General features: G+C 40.1%; 1 protein-coding gene across 3 annotated transcripts in view; it reads right to left on the reverse strand.

Annotated features, from left to right (window-relative positions):
* Positions 1–17,261, reverse strand: part of med13a (mediator complex subunit 13a) — a 217,668-nt gene that overhangs the window by 113,543 nt on the left and 86,864 nt on the right. For all 3 annotated transcript variants that reach the window (XM_043718104.1, XM_043718103.1, XM_043718105.1), the window contains exons 5-6: positions 3,863–4,008; positions 2,474–2,671 (exon numbers count right to left, since the gene is read on the reverse strand). In XM_043718104.1, coding sequence (XP_043574039.1) covers positions 2,474–2,671; positions 3,863–4,008 — 344 coding nt within the window. The remainder of the gene's footprint in view (positions 1–2,473; positions 2,672–3,862; positions 4,009–17,261) is intronic.

Below are 17,261 nucleotides of genomic sequence, written 5' to 3' on the forward strand. Positions count from 1 at the left end.
TAGTCCTTTTGAAATGAATGCTAACATTGCATTTGCATTCCTAACTGCCAACTGAACGTGCAAGTTAACTGTAAGAGAATCCTGAATCTGGACTTCAATATCCCTTTCTGCTTCAGATTTCTGAAGCTTTTGCCTACTTAGAAAATAGTCCAGTCTTTTGTCTCCCTATCAAAGCACATAACCTCATTTTCCCATATTGTATCCCATCTGCCACTTCTTTGCCTACTCTTCTGGCCTGACTAAGTCCTTCTGCAAGGCGAAAGTGAGGATTGCAGATGTTATCTCTCCACCCCCGAGCTTCCAGCCTCATTCCTGATGAAGGGCTCCTGCCCGAAATGTCAATTTTCCTGCTTCTCGGATGCTGGCTGACCTGCTGTGCTTTTTCAGCACCACTCGAACCTTGACTCAAGTCCTTCTGCAGCCTCCCCATTTCCTCAAGACTACCTGCCACTAACCTACCTTTGTATCATCTGAAAACTTAGCAACAATGCCCTCAGTTTCTTCATCCATATTATTAATGTATGACCTGATTAGCTGTGGCCCCAACACGGACTCCTGCAAACTCCACCTGCCAAATTGAAAAAGACCGCGTTTTTCCCATTCTGTCTTCAGCTGGTCAGCCAATCCTCTATCCATGATAGTACCTTACCCTCCAACACCATAGGCTCTTATCTTATTTAGCAGCCTCCTGTGTGGCACCTTATCAAGGGCCTTCTGGAAATTCAAACGGATCACATCCACTGGCTCTTTGTTGAACTTGCTTATTACCATTTCAAATAATTCCAACATTTTGTCAGGCATAATCTTCTCTCGATGAAGCAATGTTAACTCAGCCCTATTTTACCATGCACTTCCATGTACTCCACAATCTCATCCTAAATAATGAACTCTTAAATCCTACCAAAAACTAAGGTCAAGCTAACTGGCATTTAATTTCCCATCTTCTGCCTCCCTCCCTTCTGAAAAAAGGGATGCTAAATAAGCCATGTTCCCTCTGATTCAGAAATTCCTGAAAGATCTCCACCAATGTTTCTACAATCTCCTCAGCTATTTCCTTCAGACTCTGGGGAGTAGTTCTTCTGGTCCAGGGGACTTTTCCACCTTCAGACCTTTCAGCTTCGCCACCATCCTCTCCTTAGTGATGGCCACTAAACTCATCTCTGCTCCCTGACGCTCTTGAAGGACAGTTACTCTCCTGGTGTCTTCCACTATAAAGAATGGTGCAAAATACCTGTTCAGTTTCCCCCACCATTTTTGTCCCCCATTACTACTTCTCCACTCTTTGTCTACTCTTGCCTCTTGCTTACTTTTTACGTACCTAAAAAACTGTTGCAATCTTCTTTTATATTACTTGCTCGCTTACTCATATTTCAACCTGCCCCTCTTTTATTGCTTTCTTAGATGCCCTCTGCCAGTTTTTGAGAACTTCCCAATCCTCTGGTTTCCCACCTACCTTCACCACATTGTACGCCTTTTCTTTTGCTTTTATGCTGCTGCTGACTTCTCTGGTCAGCAATGGTTGCCTCATCTTCCCCTTAGTATGTTTCTCCTTCCTTGGGATGAATTTCTGCTGTGCCGGAATTATCCCAAGAAATTCATGCCACTGCTGTTCCACTATGTTTCCTGCTCGGCTCCACTTCCAATCTAGCTAGCTCCTCCCTCACGTCTCTGGAATTACTTTTAATCAACTGCAATATTTGATTCCAGCTTCTCCCAATCAAACTGCAGGATGAATTCTACAAGATACCCCCTACAAGTTCCTTCACCTTAAGCTCCCTAATCAAGTCTGCCTCATTACATACCTATGTCTTATGTTCTTATTATTTCTCAAATAATTAACTGCAAATATAAATTTCTCATGCAAAGTTGAAAAGTTAAAGTACTGTGATACAAAATAGTACGACACACCAAGTTTAGCAGTGTTTAAAGTCTCTGTAATAGATTCTTTTCCCTCTATTTCAAATAAAAATGACTGAACATGTTCTTAATCATATAAAAATTCCAGATTCACCCTGTGAATTATTACCCTCATATTTCTCCAACAAATTGCTAACATTGATCATGGAAATAACGCATGCCTTTTCAAAAGTTGATTCAATTTATGTTTTAGTTCAGCAATGCTCCAGTTTCCTCCCACAGTCCAAAGATGTGCAGGTCAGGTGAACTGGCCATGCTAAATTGCCCATAGTGTTAGATGCATTAGTTAGAGGGGAATGGGTCTGGGTGGGTTACCCTTCGGAGGGTCGGCGTGGACTGGTTGGACCAAAGGGCCTGTTTCCACACTGTGGGGAATCTAATCTATTCTAATAAAAATATGGAGGAAAAACTGGTGTAAGATCAGTTTGCTATTTTGTTTTAAGGTTTGGCTGCTAGGCGTTACTAGCTATTTACAGATTTCTAACTAAAACAAAGCAGTTTACTGAAAGCTCTCTCAAATCAGCAAAACTCATTCAACATTTTCATTCCCACTTACCAACAATGACTTCTACAGCTGCTATTGAGTCATCATCCCAGTCTACCTCTTCCTGTTTGTCGTCTGTAGTTTCCTTTGAGCTGGTCTGTATTGGATAAAATTGCTTCCATTCTTCTATCAGTTTAAGGGTGGGAGGATCAGATAGCTTGAAAGACTGACCTGTCAGGGTACCACTTAATCCAAAGGGGCTGAGGATCACTGGAAGGAAAAGATGAAAATATGCATTGACAAGGACTTAATAAATTTGTGGTTGAATGCTAGAATCAACATGCTATCTTGTGTCCTGAGACCCAGATCTAATTCAGCACAGATTGACAGGATTAAATATTCTTCAATTTACTGGTTGCAATTATCCTCCATGGAATGAATTTGGGCAACTTTAAAACCGACTCCAAGCAAGTAAAAGCTCAAAGCAGTAAGCAAGTGTCAAGAGAATCAGGCCAAGGACGCACAGGAGCAATGGAAGTTACAAAAGAGTTCTTTCTGAAACTTAATAGAGAATCATTATCAAATCAAAATAGAGTGAGATTAACTTTGTACTGGAAATCCCAAACCTAATTTGGGAACAGGTGCATACCTGTTGCCCTAGAAGCACATCATCCACATCCTCAACAAGAGGAGAATGAATAAAAAGCCAAAACAATAGATTTTAGAGGAGAACAATTGCTTTAAGATAATGGAAGTCAATGGTGACATATCAATGATCTAAAAAGTCACTTAAGTAAGGAAGAGATTCAGAAAAGTATCCTTACATAGACTGCTAAAACCTTGAAATACCTTGCTATGCGGAAATACAATGCATCTTTTAGATGAGGCCAAGAGAAAGGTCAGTGCAGACACAAGCAAAATGGGCCCCTTCTTTACTGCAAAAGTCCCACTCACTTACATAATCTTGAAACAAAAAAAAAATGCAGTTTGTTTTGACTGATTGTGAACATATTATAACTTGACATTTCCCTCTCCTCTCTGATGGTGAAGTTTCTCATTTGACAGGCAACAGTGGCTTTCTAGTCCCTTATTCTGCACAGTTAAATACAGAGTATTCCTCTTACTGCTCATTTGTACATGGCATCACAGTGAAGCCAAATCCTGCTCTCAATACAGGGTTATACATTTACATTTTCCAGCTGAGATAAAGGGATACCATGGATCAGGAATAATGGAGGTAAATTGTTGTAATCTAAATCAGTTCACCTCACCAGCTGGTTTATACAGGGTACAATTTCCTTGCCTGAACAGTATGAAAGCAAGCCAAGTACTGGTTTTATTCACAAGACCACTGGAGTTGGCATTTAACAAATCTGTTCCACTTAAGCCTTCTTCTCGCTCCCTGTTCATATTAAAAGAGGCTTTTTACACTTTTTTTTTCAGAAATAAAAGTACTCTTACCTTGGAAGGGGTTGGAGGATCCCTGGGCCACAGTGACATGTTGTTCACTGAGATGGTATACTGGTTGATGCTGGTTTATCTCAACACTGGTACAGACTTTACTATCCCCATGCAAGAAAAAAGTAAAGGAACAGGACAAGTGCTCACTAGAGGAAGGAAAAAAACAACATAGTTACAAAGCTTGTATCAATTTTAGTTATCTATAATATTATACAAATTAGCACAAACAGAAACAAGTCTCATTAACTTGAATATCAGATTCATAATATAGTGAGGTGACCAATTGCTTCCTACTTCCCTTCTGTTGCTCTGGGGTGTATTTACAACATGGCTGTATTTACAAGCAGTCTAGTGTTGACAAAGTTGGGTTCAGCTTTGTTCCTTTGCTTTCTTAAAAAAAGCAAGAGCTCTGCTAAAATAGGATTGTTCAGATGGCTTATTTTTGTCCAGCTCTTGGCAACTAAGATGTACACAATTAAAAAATATCAAGTTGATTGAAGGGAAGGAAGCCACAGAAGGTAAACTATATGCAAACACTTGTTAACACAGTATGATGCACTTGAATCTTCAAAACAAATAGATTGAACAGTGGTTTTCAATCTTAATGGAGAATTAATTGGCTAGATTGGTTCAAACCTAAATGCAATAGCTTGATTAGCATGTTTAAAAAGAATAATATTCCTAACCAGACAGCAATTGGATAGACAATTCAGAGCATTAGTACAAACAAAGCAGTTTGCAGGTAATCCTCATCAGACTGCTGCTGGTTTTTGAAACAATACAAATAAAGTTAACAGTCTTGCATTTAGTGGTGTGTTTTTTAGAAAATAAAATAGGAATAGACTATTAACTCTCTCAATCCTTTAGCAGAATTAAAGGGATTTTTTATTACCACTGCAATTTTGGAATTCTGAAATACCAACTTATATTTATATAGTGCCCTTAATGTGATAACAGGTCCAAAGGATTTCATTCTATGGCACCATTTAGAGAACGAATTGCACAAAAATCTCTCTATATACTCAAAACATTTTAAAACCATCATATTCATTAACTTTAGCATCTAAAATAAGGAGTTCATAAAACTTATTCTAAGTTAGCGAATGTTGAAAAGATTTGTAGCCCAGGTTGAGGTTCTGGATGTAAGTTTGTTCACTGAGATGGAAGGTTTGTTTTCAGGCGTTTCATCACCGTACTAGGTATCATCATCAGTGAAGCACTGATGTTACGACCCACTTTCTATTTGTGCGTTTAGGTTTCCTTGAGTTGGTGGCGTCATTTCCAGTGATATCATTTCCTGTTCTTTTTCTCAGAGGGTGGTAAATGGGGTCCAAATTGATGTGTTTGTTGATGTTGGTGCGACTATCCATCTGATGGTTTGCTGGGTTTCTTCTGAGAGCTCATTGTCTTTCAGTGTTGTTTCTAATGCTGCTAAGAAATATTTCTTGTCCGCATCCCCAAAGTTGTAATTTAATCCTCTTACTTAGATTGCTTTTTCAGTGTTATCCACGCTTTTAGGTTAGCTGTGTTGTTATTTTGTGCGAGTTTGTTGAGTTTTTCTGCAGGTCTAGTTTTCTCGTTTTCTGTGTTTGTCGCTGTCTAATGTCTATGGCTCGTTCTACTCTGTGTGCATTCATAGTCTGCCACGTTACCGAGAATGGTTTTTTGACACGAAATTTCCCAGTTGTATTTACAGAGTCTGTCGTGGGCATGGTTAATCATTTCTCTAAGCAGTCTGTGGCTGTTTTGCTCTGCTATTCTTTATACTATTCTATCACGAACGTCATTTACAAAATAGCTTGCAAGAGCTGTAACAAACAGTACATTGGACAAATAGGCAGAAAACTAGCCACCAGGATGTATGAACATCAACAAGCCACAAAAAGGCATGACCCATTATCACGAGTATCCTTACATACAGATGAAAAAGGACAACTTCAAGTGGGACAACACATTCATCTTAGGACAAGCAAAACAGAGACACGCATGAGAATTCCCAGAAGCATGGCATTCCAACCGGAACTCTATCAACACACAGAATGACTTGGGCCCTATTTACACCCACAGAAAAAGAACAGGAGATTACATCACTACAGGAAATTATACGACCAACCCAAGGAAACCTAAACACAGAAATAGAAAGCAGGTCATAACACCAGTGCTTCAGGAGGGGCTCACTGATGTTACCTAACATGGTGACAAAACGTTTGAAAACAAACCTTCCAGTTCAGCGAGCAAACTTACATCCAGAATTCAGTCAAAGTCATCTTGACAATGATGTTATTGTAAGGATTCCACTCTGGATCATGTTATTTTTAGAATTATTACTCTACAAAAAAAATGTATCCCTCTTCACCATTGATTTGGATAGTCTGTCTTTCTTGAATGATAGGATGATATTTGGCTCACTAATGCCATCCCACGAGTAGATAATTAAGCCATACAAAACACCAAGCAGGTAGTGTAATGATCTCAGCTGAGGTGCATGCTGGACAAGTCAGATCCCAGGATGAAACCTGACTGAATAGACCATTAAAGTCTCGTTTATTTTTTCCTCACCACTGTGGAGGTCAGTCACTGAGCACATTCAGAAGGGACTATCAATGAACTTTTAGCAAAAGAACGTAAAGGTTTATTACACAAAATAACTTGCAACTACTTACTAATGCTTTGAACTGTCTAGTTAGGAATAAAACCATGAACTATATTACATGATACAAAAAATGTGTGAATGAAACAGAAGGACTGCAGATTCTAGAAATCTAAACCAAAAACAAATTGCTGGAGAAACTCAGCAGGTCTGGCAGCATCTGTGGAAAGCGGAGTTAACATTTCAGGTCCACTGACCCTTCTTCAGAACTGATGGTAGGTAGGAAAAGGTAGTATATATACTGAAGACAGGGGTGGTGAACGGAAATAGGTATTCAACAGGTGAATACGGGAGAGGGAGACAAACAGTTAGGCAGACAAAGAAACGGATAATGGTCAGCCACAAAAGCAGAATTGATAACATGGACCATTAGGAGGTAAAAATGGTTAGGTTCTGCTGAAAGCAGCCCAAGACATGACAGGGCCTGGTGTGTGGAGTTGAGTAATGGCCATCAGTGTGAGGAGAAAGTGAGGTCTGCAGATGCTGGAGATCAAAGTTGAAACTTTATTGCTGGAACAGCACAGCAGGTCAGGCAGCATCCAGGGAACAGGAGATTCGACGTTTCGGGCACAGGCCCTTCTTCAGGAATGAGCAGAGAGTGTTCAGCAGGAGAAGATAAAAGGTAGGGAGGAGGGACTTGGAGGAGGGGCGTTGGAAATGTGATAGGTGGAAAGAGGTCAAGGTGAGGGTGATAGAAAGGAGTAGGATGGAGGCGGAGAGGTCAACAAGAAGACTGCAGGTCAGGAAGGCGACGTGGTCGACGGTGCCCTCCACCGCATCTCCTCCACTTCCAACTCCCCTCCTCCAAGTCCCTCCTCCCTACCTTTTATCTTCTCCTGCTGAACACTCTCTGCTCATTCCTGAAGAAGGGCCTGTGCCCGAAACGTCGAATCTCCTGTTCCCTGGATGCTGCCTGACCTGCTGTGCTGTTCCAGCCTCCTGCGGTTGCAAGGGAAGGTGCCGGGAGTGGAGGTTGGGTCGGTGGGGGGTGTGGATCTGACAAGGGAGTCGCGGAGGGAGTGGTCTCTACGGAAAGCTGATAGGGGAGGGGAGGGAAATATAGATGAGGCCCTAAAAACTTACTGAGCTTTAATATTAAAAGTTCTGAATACTGGAAGCCACCACAGACACTACATTTTCTGATGATTTGCAAGGATTCATTCAAATTCATGATTCTAAAGATCAGGGCAGTGTCTGGCCATGGTTTGAACAGCACATTTGGTCTTGTTCATCATCCGCAGGGTGGATTCCTCCACCTCCACCCACTTTTAGAACATATTACCTCATTGCAGCAGTTATTGGACAATCTAACAAGTGATACATTACTTTTAATTTGAAAGCAAACTTCATACATTTTGGTGCAGAACCCTTTTACTCACCATACCACAGGTGGTCTGCTGTTTTTGGGCAAAATATCTTCAGGTATTTTCTTTGCAATGTAGCCTGGAATGCCTGCTTAAATTGTGTGCTAACTTACAGTACAAAATAAAACAAAATTCTGGGGATGAAAATTTGAGGACAACAACTAATGTTGTCATAGCATTTTGTAACTGTAAAGGAAATTCAACTTGTATGCCAGATAAAGGCAAAAGGAAGACTTTTGGCACTGAGAAAAGAATATCGTCTTATTAGCTGTGATCTATGGTAGCTCTACATATTTAACAGAACTGCAGAAGATGATATTCGCTCAAAATATAATATTGGTTGACAGTTTTTTCTTAATATTGTTTTCTATACAACATATTATTGCTTGCCCTAATAACAAGCTGTATATTAATACATTTTCAAATCTAATAGCATAATTTTCCATTTGCGTTCAGGAGATGGAAAATATCCAATCACTTGCTGGAACCACTAAAACCAAATTATATATTGTTACAAACCTGCCCACAACTATTCCTCTCTATTCTATCAGACCAGATTAAAAAAAATCAGATTGGCTAAGAGAAAAATTTGCCAATCCTACTGTTAATTTTTTTTTTTAAAAAACATCTCAACACCAGAATGCATTGTCAGTACATCTAAAAACAGTGAAGTACAAATGTTATCATTTCTATGGAAAATGCTTACACAAAATGGAAAATGTAACTTTAAAAAAAGACTTCAGATAAAAAATGGTTTAAAGATTTTTTTTTTAAATTATGGAGAAAGTGAGGTCTGCAGATGCTGGCGATCAGAGTCAAAATGTGTGTTGCTAGAAAAATGCAGTCGGGTCAGGCAGCATCAGAGGAGCAGGAGAATCGATGTTTCGAGCGTAAGCTCTTCACCAGGAATGTTCTGAAGAAGAGCTTACACTCAAAATGTCAACTCTTCTGCTCCTCTGATGCCGCCTGACCAGCTGTGCTTTTCCAGCACCACACCTTTTGGAACTAACGTATGTGCCAAAGGAAAATTACTTGAAGAATGCACATGGGGTACTTCATCCTAAAACACCAGTTTTACGGGATGGTTGCAATTCACAAAAAACAAATCTACACCTGAAAGGAAAAGTAGTTTTCCCATTTCAGGGTTTGGTTTGTAAATATGAATGTTACCATGCTTATTCCTTCATTTGAACCTTAGCTTTCATAAACTGGTTAAAAGTGGACTGCCTGGAAAAAGCACTTTAGGTCTAGTATCAGTTTCTCACTCACAAAGCTTTACCTATTTATATTATTAATTTATTCATTTGTTTTCTAACAAAGCTTTTTTCCAAAAATATTCCACACCATTAAGATCATCCCTCTCCTATATCCAACAACTTCATGGAGATATAACAATGCCTAATTTTATTTTTGAAAAATCTTCTCTCAACTATTTTACTATAAACTTTCAAACACTTCAGTTTTTGAATAAACAGGAACAAATAGATCATGTTGCTGGATGAGTGGAACTATAGACTGTGAATCTCTTCCGTTAATGTGAAATGTTTGCACAATAGAAAATTAGTCACAACGAAGTGTCTGCTTTCTGTGAGCAGAACAATGCAGAGAGTTACTGCTGCACATCGAGCAACATGATGTACCACATCAAGGCCAAGAACAAACGATGTTGAGGGGTGGGACAAATAATCTAAAATCCTCCCACAGAAACAAACTTGCTTGCAAAATTCAATCATTTTCATTTTGTTGAAAAAAGGGAATACCAACTAAGTCAAAATCAACAACCAGGATTACAAGTATCATCAGCACAAGTTTTCGAATAACATGCTAACAGTGAGCTTCACATTTGTTTAAATTATGTATGTCACAAATTGCTCAAGGCATACTGGTCCAGAGAAGTTAGTGAATAATGCAAAAGATCATCAAACTAGTTAAAATAAAACAAGCAGTGACCATGGAAAATTTTGTTAATGATGAAATTAAATTACTACTGCGATCACGGTCTTGTGAAAATGAAATGTGACAATTCAAGGGAGAACTTCAATGATTTCCCATGAAGTGTTATTTGAAGCAGGAATCTTAACCCATACAAACTGAAATCCGTTGTTTCAAATATTTTTAAAAATCATAAAGCGGCAAATTTAAATGAAACTACAAGTGCAGCTGCATTCAATCCTTGAACCTTACTCTCCCATCACTGCACCCATTCCCACCAACCACAAAGAAGTGTAGCCCTTAGCAGTTGTGTGTTGCTAAAGAATTTTTGCTGGGGTTGGCAATGAAAGAGCAGAGAGTAAAGTCCTGCCTTCAAAATTAAAAGATCACCAGTTTTTAGCTCTAGGCAAAACTGCTACAATGTCAAAATCCCAATTAGGCATTTGGAGGTAAAAACATGCTTGCTGCAGTCCCAGTTTAATCAATGGTCTCTTTTTCAAATCAGGTCAGTTCTGAGTTACTGGATTAAAATGTGATCATTCAATTTACACTCAATGTGTAACTATAAGTGAGAAAGGAGCCGTAACTATATTTTCAAAAAAGCAGTGAGCAGAAGTGGTGACAATCCACTTGCATTGCGGACAGTTTGAAATTAGATCTGTTAAATGCTGGAGAATCACAGGTGATTTGAATAGATTGATCACATGATAGACCCCCCCCAGAATAATGTGTTATAGAGGAGGCCACTGGGAAATAAAATTAGCACTTTAAACCACAGCAATTCTTCCTCAAGGCCAAAAGTACATTCATTTTTTCCTCAGGGAAGTCTCTGAGCAAGGGAAGCCATAGTAAAAATTCTGCTTTTCAAACACTTGGTAATAAAAGCAATTTGTCAATTACCATCATGAGGGAATTTGATGAATTGGCACTTCAGTGAATGCAATGTACTTCCATTTGCATTGCAATCTGCTTCAGGAGGAAATGGTGGACTACAGAAACAAGATTGCTTGCTATACAACTAAGTGTAGAACAATATGACATATGCTTCATTGGCACATTCTGGAATATTACCAATAAGTCAACTGCACTGAATTACGCATTGTACACTTAGGTCAACTAATTTTTGGGGTAGTATAGCAATAATCAGTGAGCAAATATTTTTGATCCTTAATTGTCCACATTTATTGAATTTTTCTCTAGTCAATTTAATTCTTCTTTTTACCATATCCCTTGCTCACCTTACAATGTGAGTGCAAGGTGGTGATTTGCTTCTTGGTTTCAAACTAATTTTTGTATTGGATGCAGCTGTACTGTTTGTTGCCATGAATAAGTTTTTAACTTTAATGTTGAAGTAATGCAAACGTTGTGAACTCAGATTCTAAATCAGACAGGAAATCAGTAGCTGGAAAGACCTTTATGCATGGGAAAGAAGAAATGAGCAAGCAAATATGCACTGTACAGCACCTTGCATGACCTCAGGAAAGGCTTGCCAATATGCATTACTATAGACCTGCTCTGTCGGGAAGACAAAAATAAATAGGCCTAAAAATTCTAAAAACTAAAAATTTGCATCAACTATCGGGGCAGCCCTGGCATTTGACAGGAACAATGAACACCACAGAAGGCACTGGAATATAGATTTGCATATGTTATTAGCTTGCTGTTCATTCACTTAGTACCCTTGTCACAGATTTACTTCTCAAAGGTAAGATGAATTTCATGATTATTTCTTCCACCACTGTGTTGGACAAATATTCAGCAATTTGACCATCTGGGTCACATGGAGTCATATGTAACGTCAAGTCAAGCTTGAATTAAAAGATTAAGATTTGTAATTATTAAATTTGAAGTCACTGGTGTCAAAATGGGTGTAGACACGGATTTTGTGGCACACACACACATCCTACAGGGCCTAGTTTTTCTTTGCCTCAAATTGTTAAGACAACCTCGGAACACAGGTTAAAAACCTCAGGACATCCCAAAGCACTTCAAAACAATTAAGTACATTTGTACTGACTGGCGTAAAGAAAGACATGACAGCCAACTGGCACATAATAAGCTCCCACAAACAGCAAATTGAAAATGGCCAGACTCCTTTTACATTATACATTTTTCTTACTCTATTAGTGTAAGTAATAGTATTATATTAAATGTGCAATACATTTTGTGCAATCGTTGCAGAAACACAAAAATGACATTGGAATTCAACATCCCACAGAGCTACCATGCAGTTGCAAAATAAAAACAAAAACATTGCATGAGAAATATTTACATTACACAGTCCATCTTTGCCCAGTGATTGTAGTGGCCTAGACTTGGAGAATGGGCTAGACCTACGCCACTATTAACAACATCTAGAGCACATCACATCACTAGGTTTTTTTTAAAAAATGTCATAAAGGCAGCGGTGCTCCAATGAGCCCACTTTCTGCCTCACCTTAGCAATATGCCCTTCCCAAATTTTGGCACATGCTCCAGCCCCTCTGAACCATATTCCCAAGACCTTCAGGTGAAAGGAATAAAGGATCTGTTGGCATAGCTCCCAAATGAACATAGTCTCACTCCTGCCTCAAATCTACCTTTACTCCCATGGCTAGTTCGAACTGGTGTTGATATTCACAAGTCGGTGTACTGACGACAGAGCAGAGAAGAATGTCAATGCCATCCATCCACAGGGAGGTTTATCTGCAGGCTTCCACTGTCTGGTACAGTCACACCTCTTAACATGTAACCTTCCTGATGGACTGAGCAAAGGTTTCTATACAGCACAAAAAAAAGGCAGGAAAGGGAGGGTGTAGGTTAGAGTAGTGCTGGAAAAGCACAGCAGGTCAGGCAGCATCCGAGGAGCAGGAAAATCGACGTTTCGGGCAAGAGCCCTTCATCAGGAATATTTTGCCCGAAACGTCGACTTTCCTGCTCTCGGATGCTGCCTGACCTGCTGTGCTTTTCCAGCACCACTCTAATCTAGACTCTGGTTTCCAGCATCTGCAGTCCTTGTTTTTACCTAGGAAACGGTGGGTGGCCCTGCCTGACTCCAGATCAGGAAACTTTAATTCCCACCACTGACTGAGAACGTAATCTGATGTTAGTGTCCAGCAGTCATATCCAACTGTGACTTCCCTTCCCAATTCTATTTTGGAGCGTATGTCCCTCATGGAGGTGCACGATACCCTGTCAAAAACCTTTTCCTGGTATGGACTGACGAGTCCGATATCTCACTTGTCCTGCAAGGTTTCAGAGCTCTTCCTGCCTGTTAAAGCTGAGGTTTGGTCAGGGTGCATCAGCAATGCCAGAGCAGACTTCAGCCTGTTAGCGGTGACTTGACAGGAGTTAGTAATCCACATTCAACAGCAAGGCTGTTCACCAGTTTCTAATTTCCTCCCTCTCCTCCTTCCATGATGATACCTTTCTTCATTGAATCACAAGCTACCTGCCAGAGGCATACTGTTATACACCTCCAGCAGTCCCTGGCCAATCAAGTCCAACAGAGCTAAATACAATTTGGCTGGTAAGCCATCACTTGCAAGGATTTTATTCTTTTCAAAAAAGTGCCTTGGTCAGCCCTTCCAGAGATAATGGCTGGTCCAGTCTCTCCAGCATGCTATCGAAAATCTCCTTGAGTGGGGACAGGAATGACTGGACGATCATGCTGTTTGTGGTCTTCATACTATATGGTGCTGATCCTCAAAATGTTGACTAAGGCAACATTACCTGCAGAGTTACATTGTACTTTGCTCAAAAGCTGCATGAGTCCATGTAACACACTTGTTAACTCATTTTTAAGATTAGAATCAGTCTAAACATTATGGCACAGACAACAGAACACGAGGGCTAACACCTTCAACATCTTATCTGGGCTGACACCAATTGTTACAGTTAAGCTGAGAATGTAATTTTTTTTTAAAAAGTGTTGTGATTTACATATGAAAGAAGTGAAACTATCATGGTCATTCAAACAGATGAAAGACTCTACAAATAATCCAAGTATTTTTCAATGTATAATTTCAGTTACATCACACTATAAACTTTTGCTATAAATTCTGCGTCTTACAATTGTGTACTCCATAACCACCTAAAGAAGCAGCACTCTGAAAGCTAGTGCTTCCAATTAAACCTGTTGGACTATAACCTGTGTTGTGATTTTTAACTTTGTACAGCCCAGTCCAATACCAGCATCTCCAAATCAAGGTGACATTAGTGAGCTATCTTCTTCCTTCAGGCTGCTCATAGAGCTCTCTGCGCACCTTCTGGAAGATGATCTCATTCTGCTCTGCAGAATGGACCAGAAAATAATCTTGGACGCCAAGGCAAACAGCAAGGCTTGCTAGCTGTCCATCTCCTGGAGATCCTCCTTGACATCCACCCTCATTGTCTGCAGCATAAGTAAGTTATGCATGCTCTTCTGGAGTTTGGACAGTTTTGCTTGTATGTCTCACCATCAGAACATCTTTAAGGATGAAGAACCTCTTGATGCTCCCTGGACTGTTTCTCACCAGTGTGCTGGAAACAACTCAACAATAGGTTTCACAATTCTCCAACCTGTGTAATCTAGAGTTCCTCAACGTATTCAAGAATCAACAGATTCACGTTCAATTTCCACATTTCCTGTCGATCCGCTGGTCATCCTGTAGGCATTGATGGAACTGACAATGCTTGGGACACAACCAGGAAATCTACCCTTGAGTAGATAGACCCGTCTGGCCGTGACCAGGGGTAGCGACGCTTTGCTGTCTGCAGGGGTGCTGAAGACATTGTGTAGCTTGACATCTTTAACCATTTCTATCAGGAATCAAAGCGTGACAGCCAACTTGCTGTCAGCCCTCCAGCCACATCAACTGTGCAGCTGAGTCACTGGACAAATTGAGGGGTGTCTCCCCAGCTCTTTAAAATTCATGCCATAGGTCTGTTGCATTCTCCTTAAAGTATTGAATTTAATTCCTAATCTGAAATACAGTATTGCTTTTGTTTCGGTGGGGGATGATGTTGGGGATGGAGATTGTGCAAGTGAGGCGAGTGTGTGTCCTCGTCAATAACAAACATTCAAAAATTTATATGTCATTAAGATTTACTCTTAGCTTTCCAATATAACAGTACTTCTACTAATAACTTTACAACAGGATCAACAAGCACTTCCTTATCACTTTCTTAAATCCTTCAGAGGATGTGGATATCACTGGCAAGGCCAGAATTTATTACCCATCCCTAATTGCCCAGAAGGCAGTTAAGAGTCAACCACATTGCTTTGGGTCTGCAGTCACGTGTAAGCCAGATCAAGTAAGGGCAGCAGTTTCCTTTCCGAAAGGACATTAGTGAATCAGATGGGTTCTTCCCGGAAAACTGACAACAGTTTCATAGTCATCATTAGACTCTTAATTCTAGATATTTGATGAATTCAAATTCTACAAATTTCCATTCAAACCATATAGCCAGAGCATATGTTCAGTTTCTGGATTAGTCTCGTGATAGTCATCATCTGGACTAGGCTAGCACCTCCACAAATATAATAACCTCCTCTACCAAATCTGTCTCTGAAGATATTCCTCAGGAATTGCACATATCTGGTTGATTAAACTCCGCAGTCCTGATAAATCCAGCTGTGAATGGTAGGATCAAGTAAACTCCTAACTGAAGGAAGCTTCACAAATATTCCAATACTGAATGATGACAGTCAATGCATCAGTGCAGAAGACAAGGCCGAGCGATTTGCATTTCTGCCTGAAGGTGGTTGCAAAGCGATGATTCATCTCAGCCCATTCTTGACGTTCGCAGCATTACAGATTCACTTGACATTAGATTAGATTAGATTACATTAGATTAGATTACATTACATTACAACAGGCCCTTCGGCCCAACAAGTCCACACCGACCCGCTGAAGCGCAACCCACCTATACCCCTACATTTACCCCTTCACCTAACACTACGGGCAATTTAGAATGGCCAATTCACCTAACCTGCACATCTTTGGACTGTGGGAGGAAACCGGAGCACCCGGAGGAAACCCACGCAGACACGGGGAGAACGTGCAAACTCCACACAGTCAGTCGCCTGAGGCGGGAATTGAACCCGGGTCTCTGGCGCTGAGAGGCAGCAGTGCTAACCACTGTGCCAGCGTGCTGCCCACAAGAAATGTCTGAAAATACTGGATAATGCAAAGCTAATTGGCCCCAAAAACATTGCAGTAATAATGCTGGAGATGTGAAGACACAACACTAGCACTAGAGAAAATAATCAGACTAAAGGCCAATAAATCGCATAGGCCTGTAGAGTTCCACCTGAAGATTTTAAAGGAAGTAGTTACAGATAGTAGACGCACTGGTAATAAGCTTCCAAGAATCTTTAGATTCTGGAAAAGTCCCAAAGGACTGGAAAACTGCCGATGTAATATCTTTATTCAAGAAAAGAGCCAAAACTAGTAACAACAGATGACTGACCGGTCACTGGGGAAACATTTAGAGTCGATTATGAATGATGCAATAGTGCAAATGTAATCAAGCAGAGTCATCATGGCTTCATGAGGAGCAAATCATACCTGACAAATTTACTGGATTTTTTTGACGAAGTAACAAGCAACATAAATAAAAAGGAAAACAATGAACACAATATATTTGGATTTTTTCTAATAGGGGCTCAATTAGGCATCGCACAAAATCTACTTCTAAGAGTCAGTGGCATTGGACGTGGAAACTTTTCATGGATAGAGGATTGACTAACATTTTTAATCTCTGCACCCTGCAGGCTTCCTGCCTCTATTCCTCTTGAAGGGCTTTTGCCCGAAACGTCGATTTTCTTGCTCCTTGGATGCTGCCTGACCTGCTGTGCTTTTCCAGCACCACTCTAATACAGACTCGGGTTTCCAGCATCTGCAGTCCTCGTTTTTACCTAACTAATAGAAGAGAGAGTTGGGATAAAACGAGCACCCTCAGGATGGCAACCTTTATCTTGTAGAGTACCACAGGAATCAGTGCTTATGCCAATTATTGACAGTAAATCCCTTGTATCTGCGAAATCACGAATCAAGAGTTTGCCTGCCCATACCAAAAAATAACAACCAAAACCAATATCCACAGGAAAAAGAATCACATATTCAAAATATTTTAAAACCATTTTAACTTATTTTTAAACAAGCTCTGCATTTGAGAATGTCATCATTCATGGAGGTTCTCAGGAGCAGAACCCTCACTTTACAGAGGAATGACAAATTTATTTTAATGACGCAGATCACAGACATTCATGTACAATTGCCAAGTTTAAGAATGATATAAAATAGCTCAGAAATCAAGTATATACAGGTAGAAGATCCTTTATCCGAACATCCAAAAATTGAAGAGCTCTGAAATCCGAAGGTTTTTTTGTGAAGATTTTTCCCTCATTAACAAGGTTGTTTGGCGTGCAAACAGTTAACCCATGTCGACACCCACTGTGTGTGTCACTCAGATGCAACGTGTGAGGGGG

The sequence above is a fragment of the Chiloscyllium plagiosum genome, chromosome 28 (genome assembly GCF_004010195.1).
Source record: "Chiloscyllium plagiosum isolate BGI_BamShark_2017 chromosome 28, ASM401019v2, whole genome shotgun sequence".
NCBI classification, from domain to species: domain Eukaryota; kingdom Metazoa; phylum Chordata; class Chondrichthyes; order Orectolobiformes; family Hemiscylliidae; genus Chiloscyllium; species Chiloscyllium plagiosum.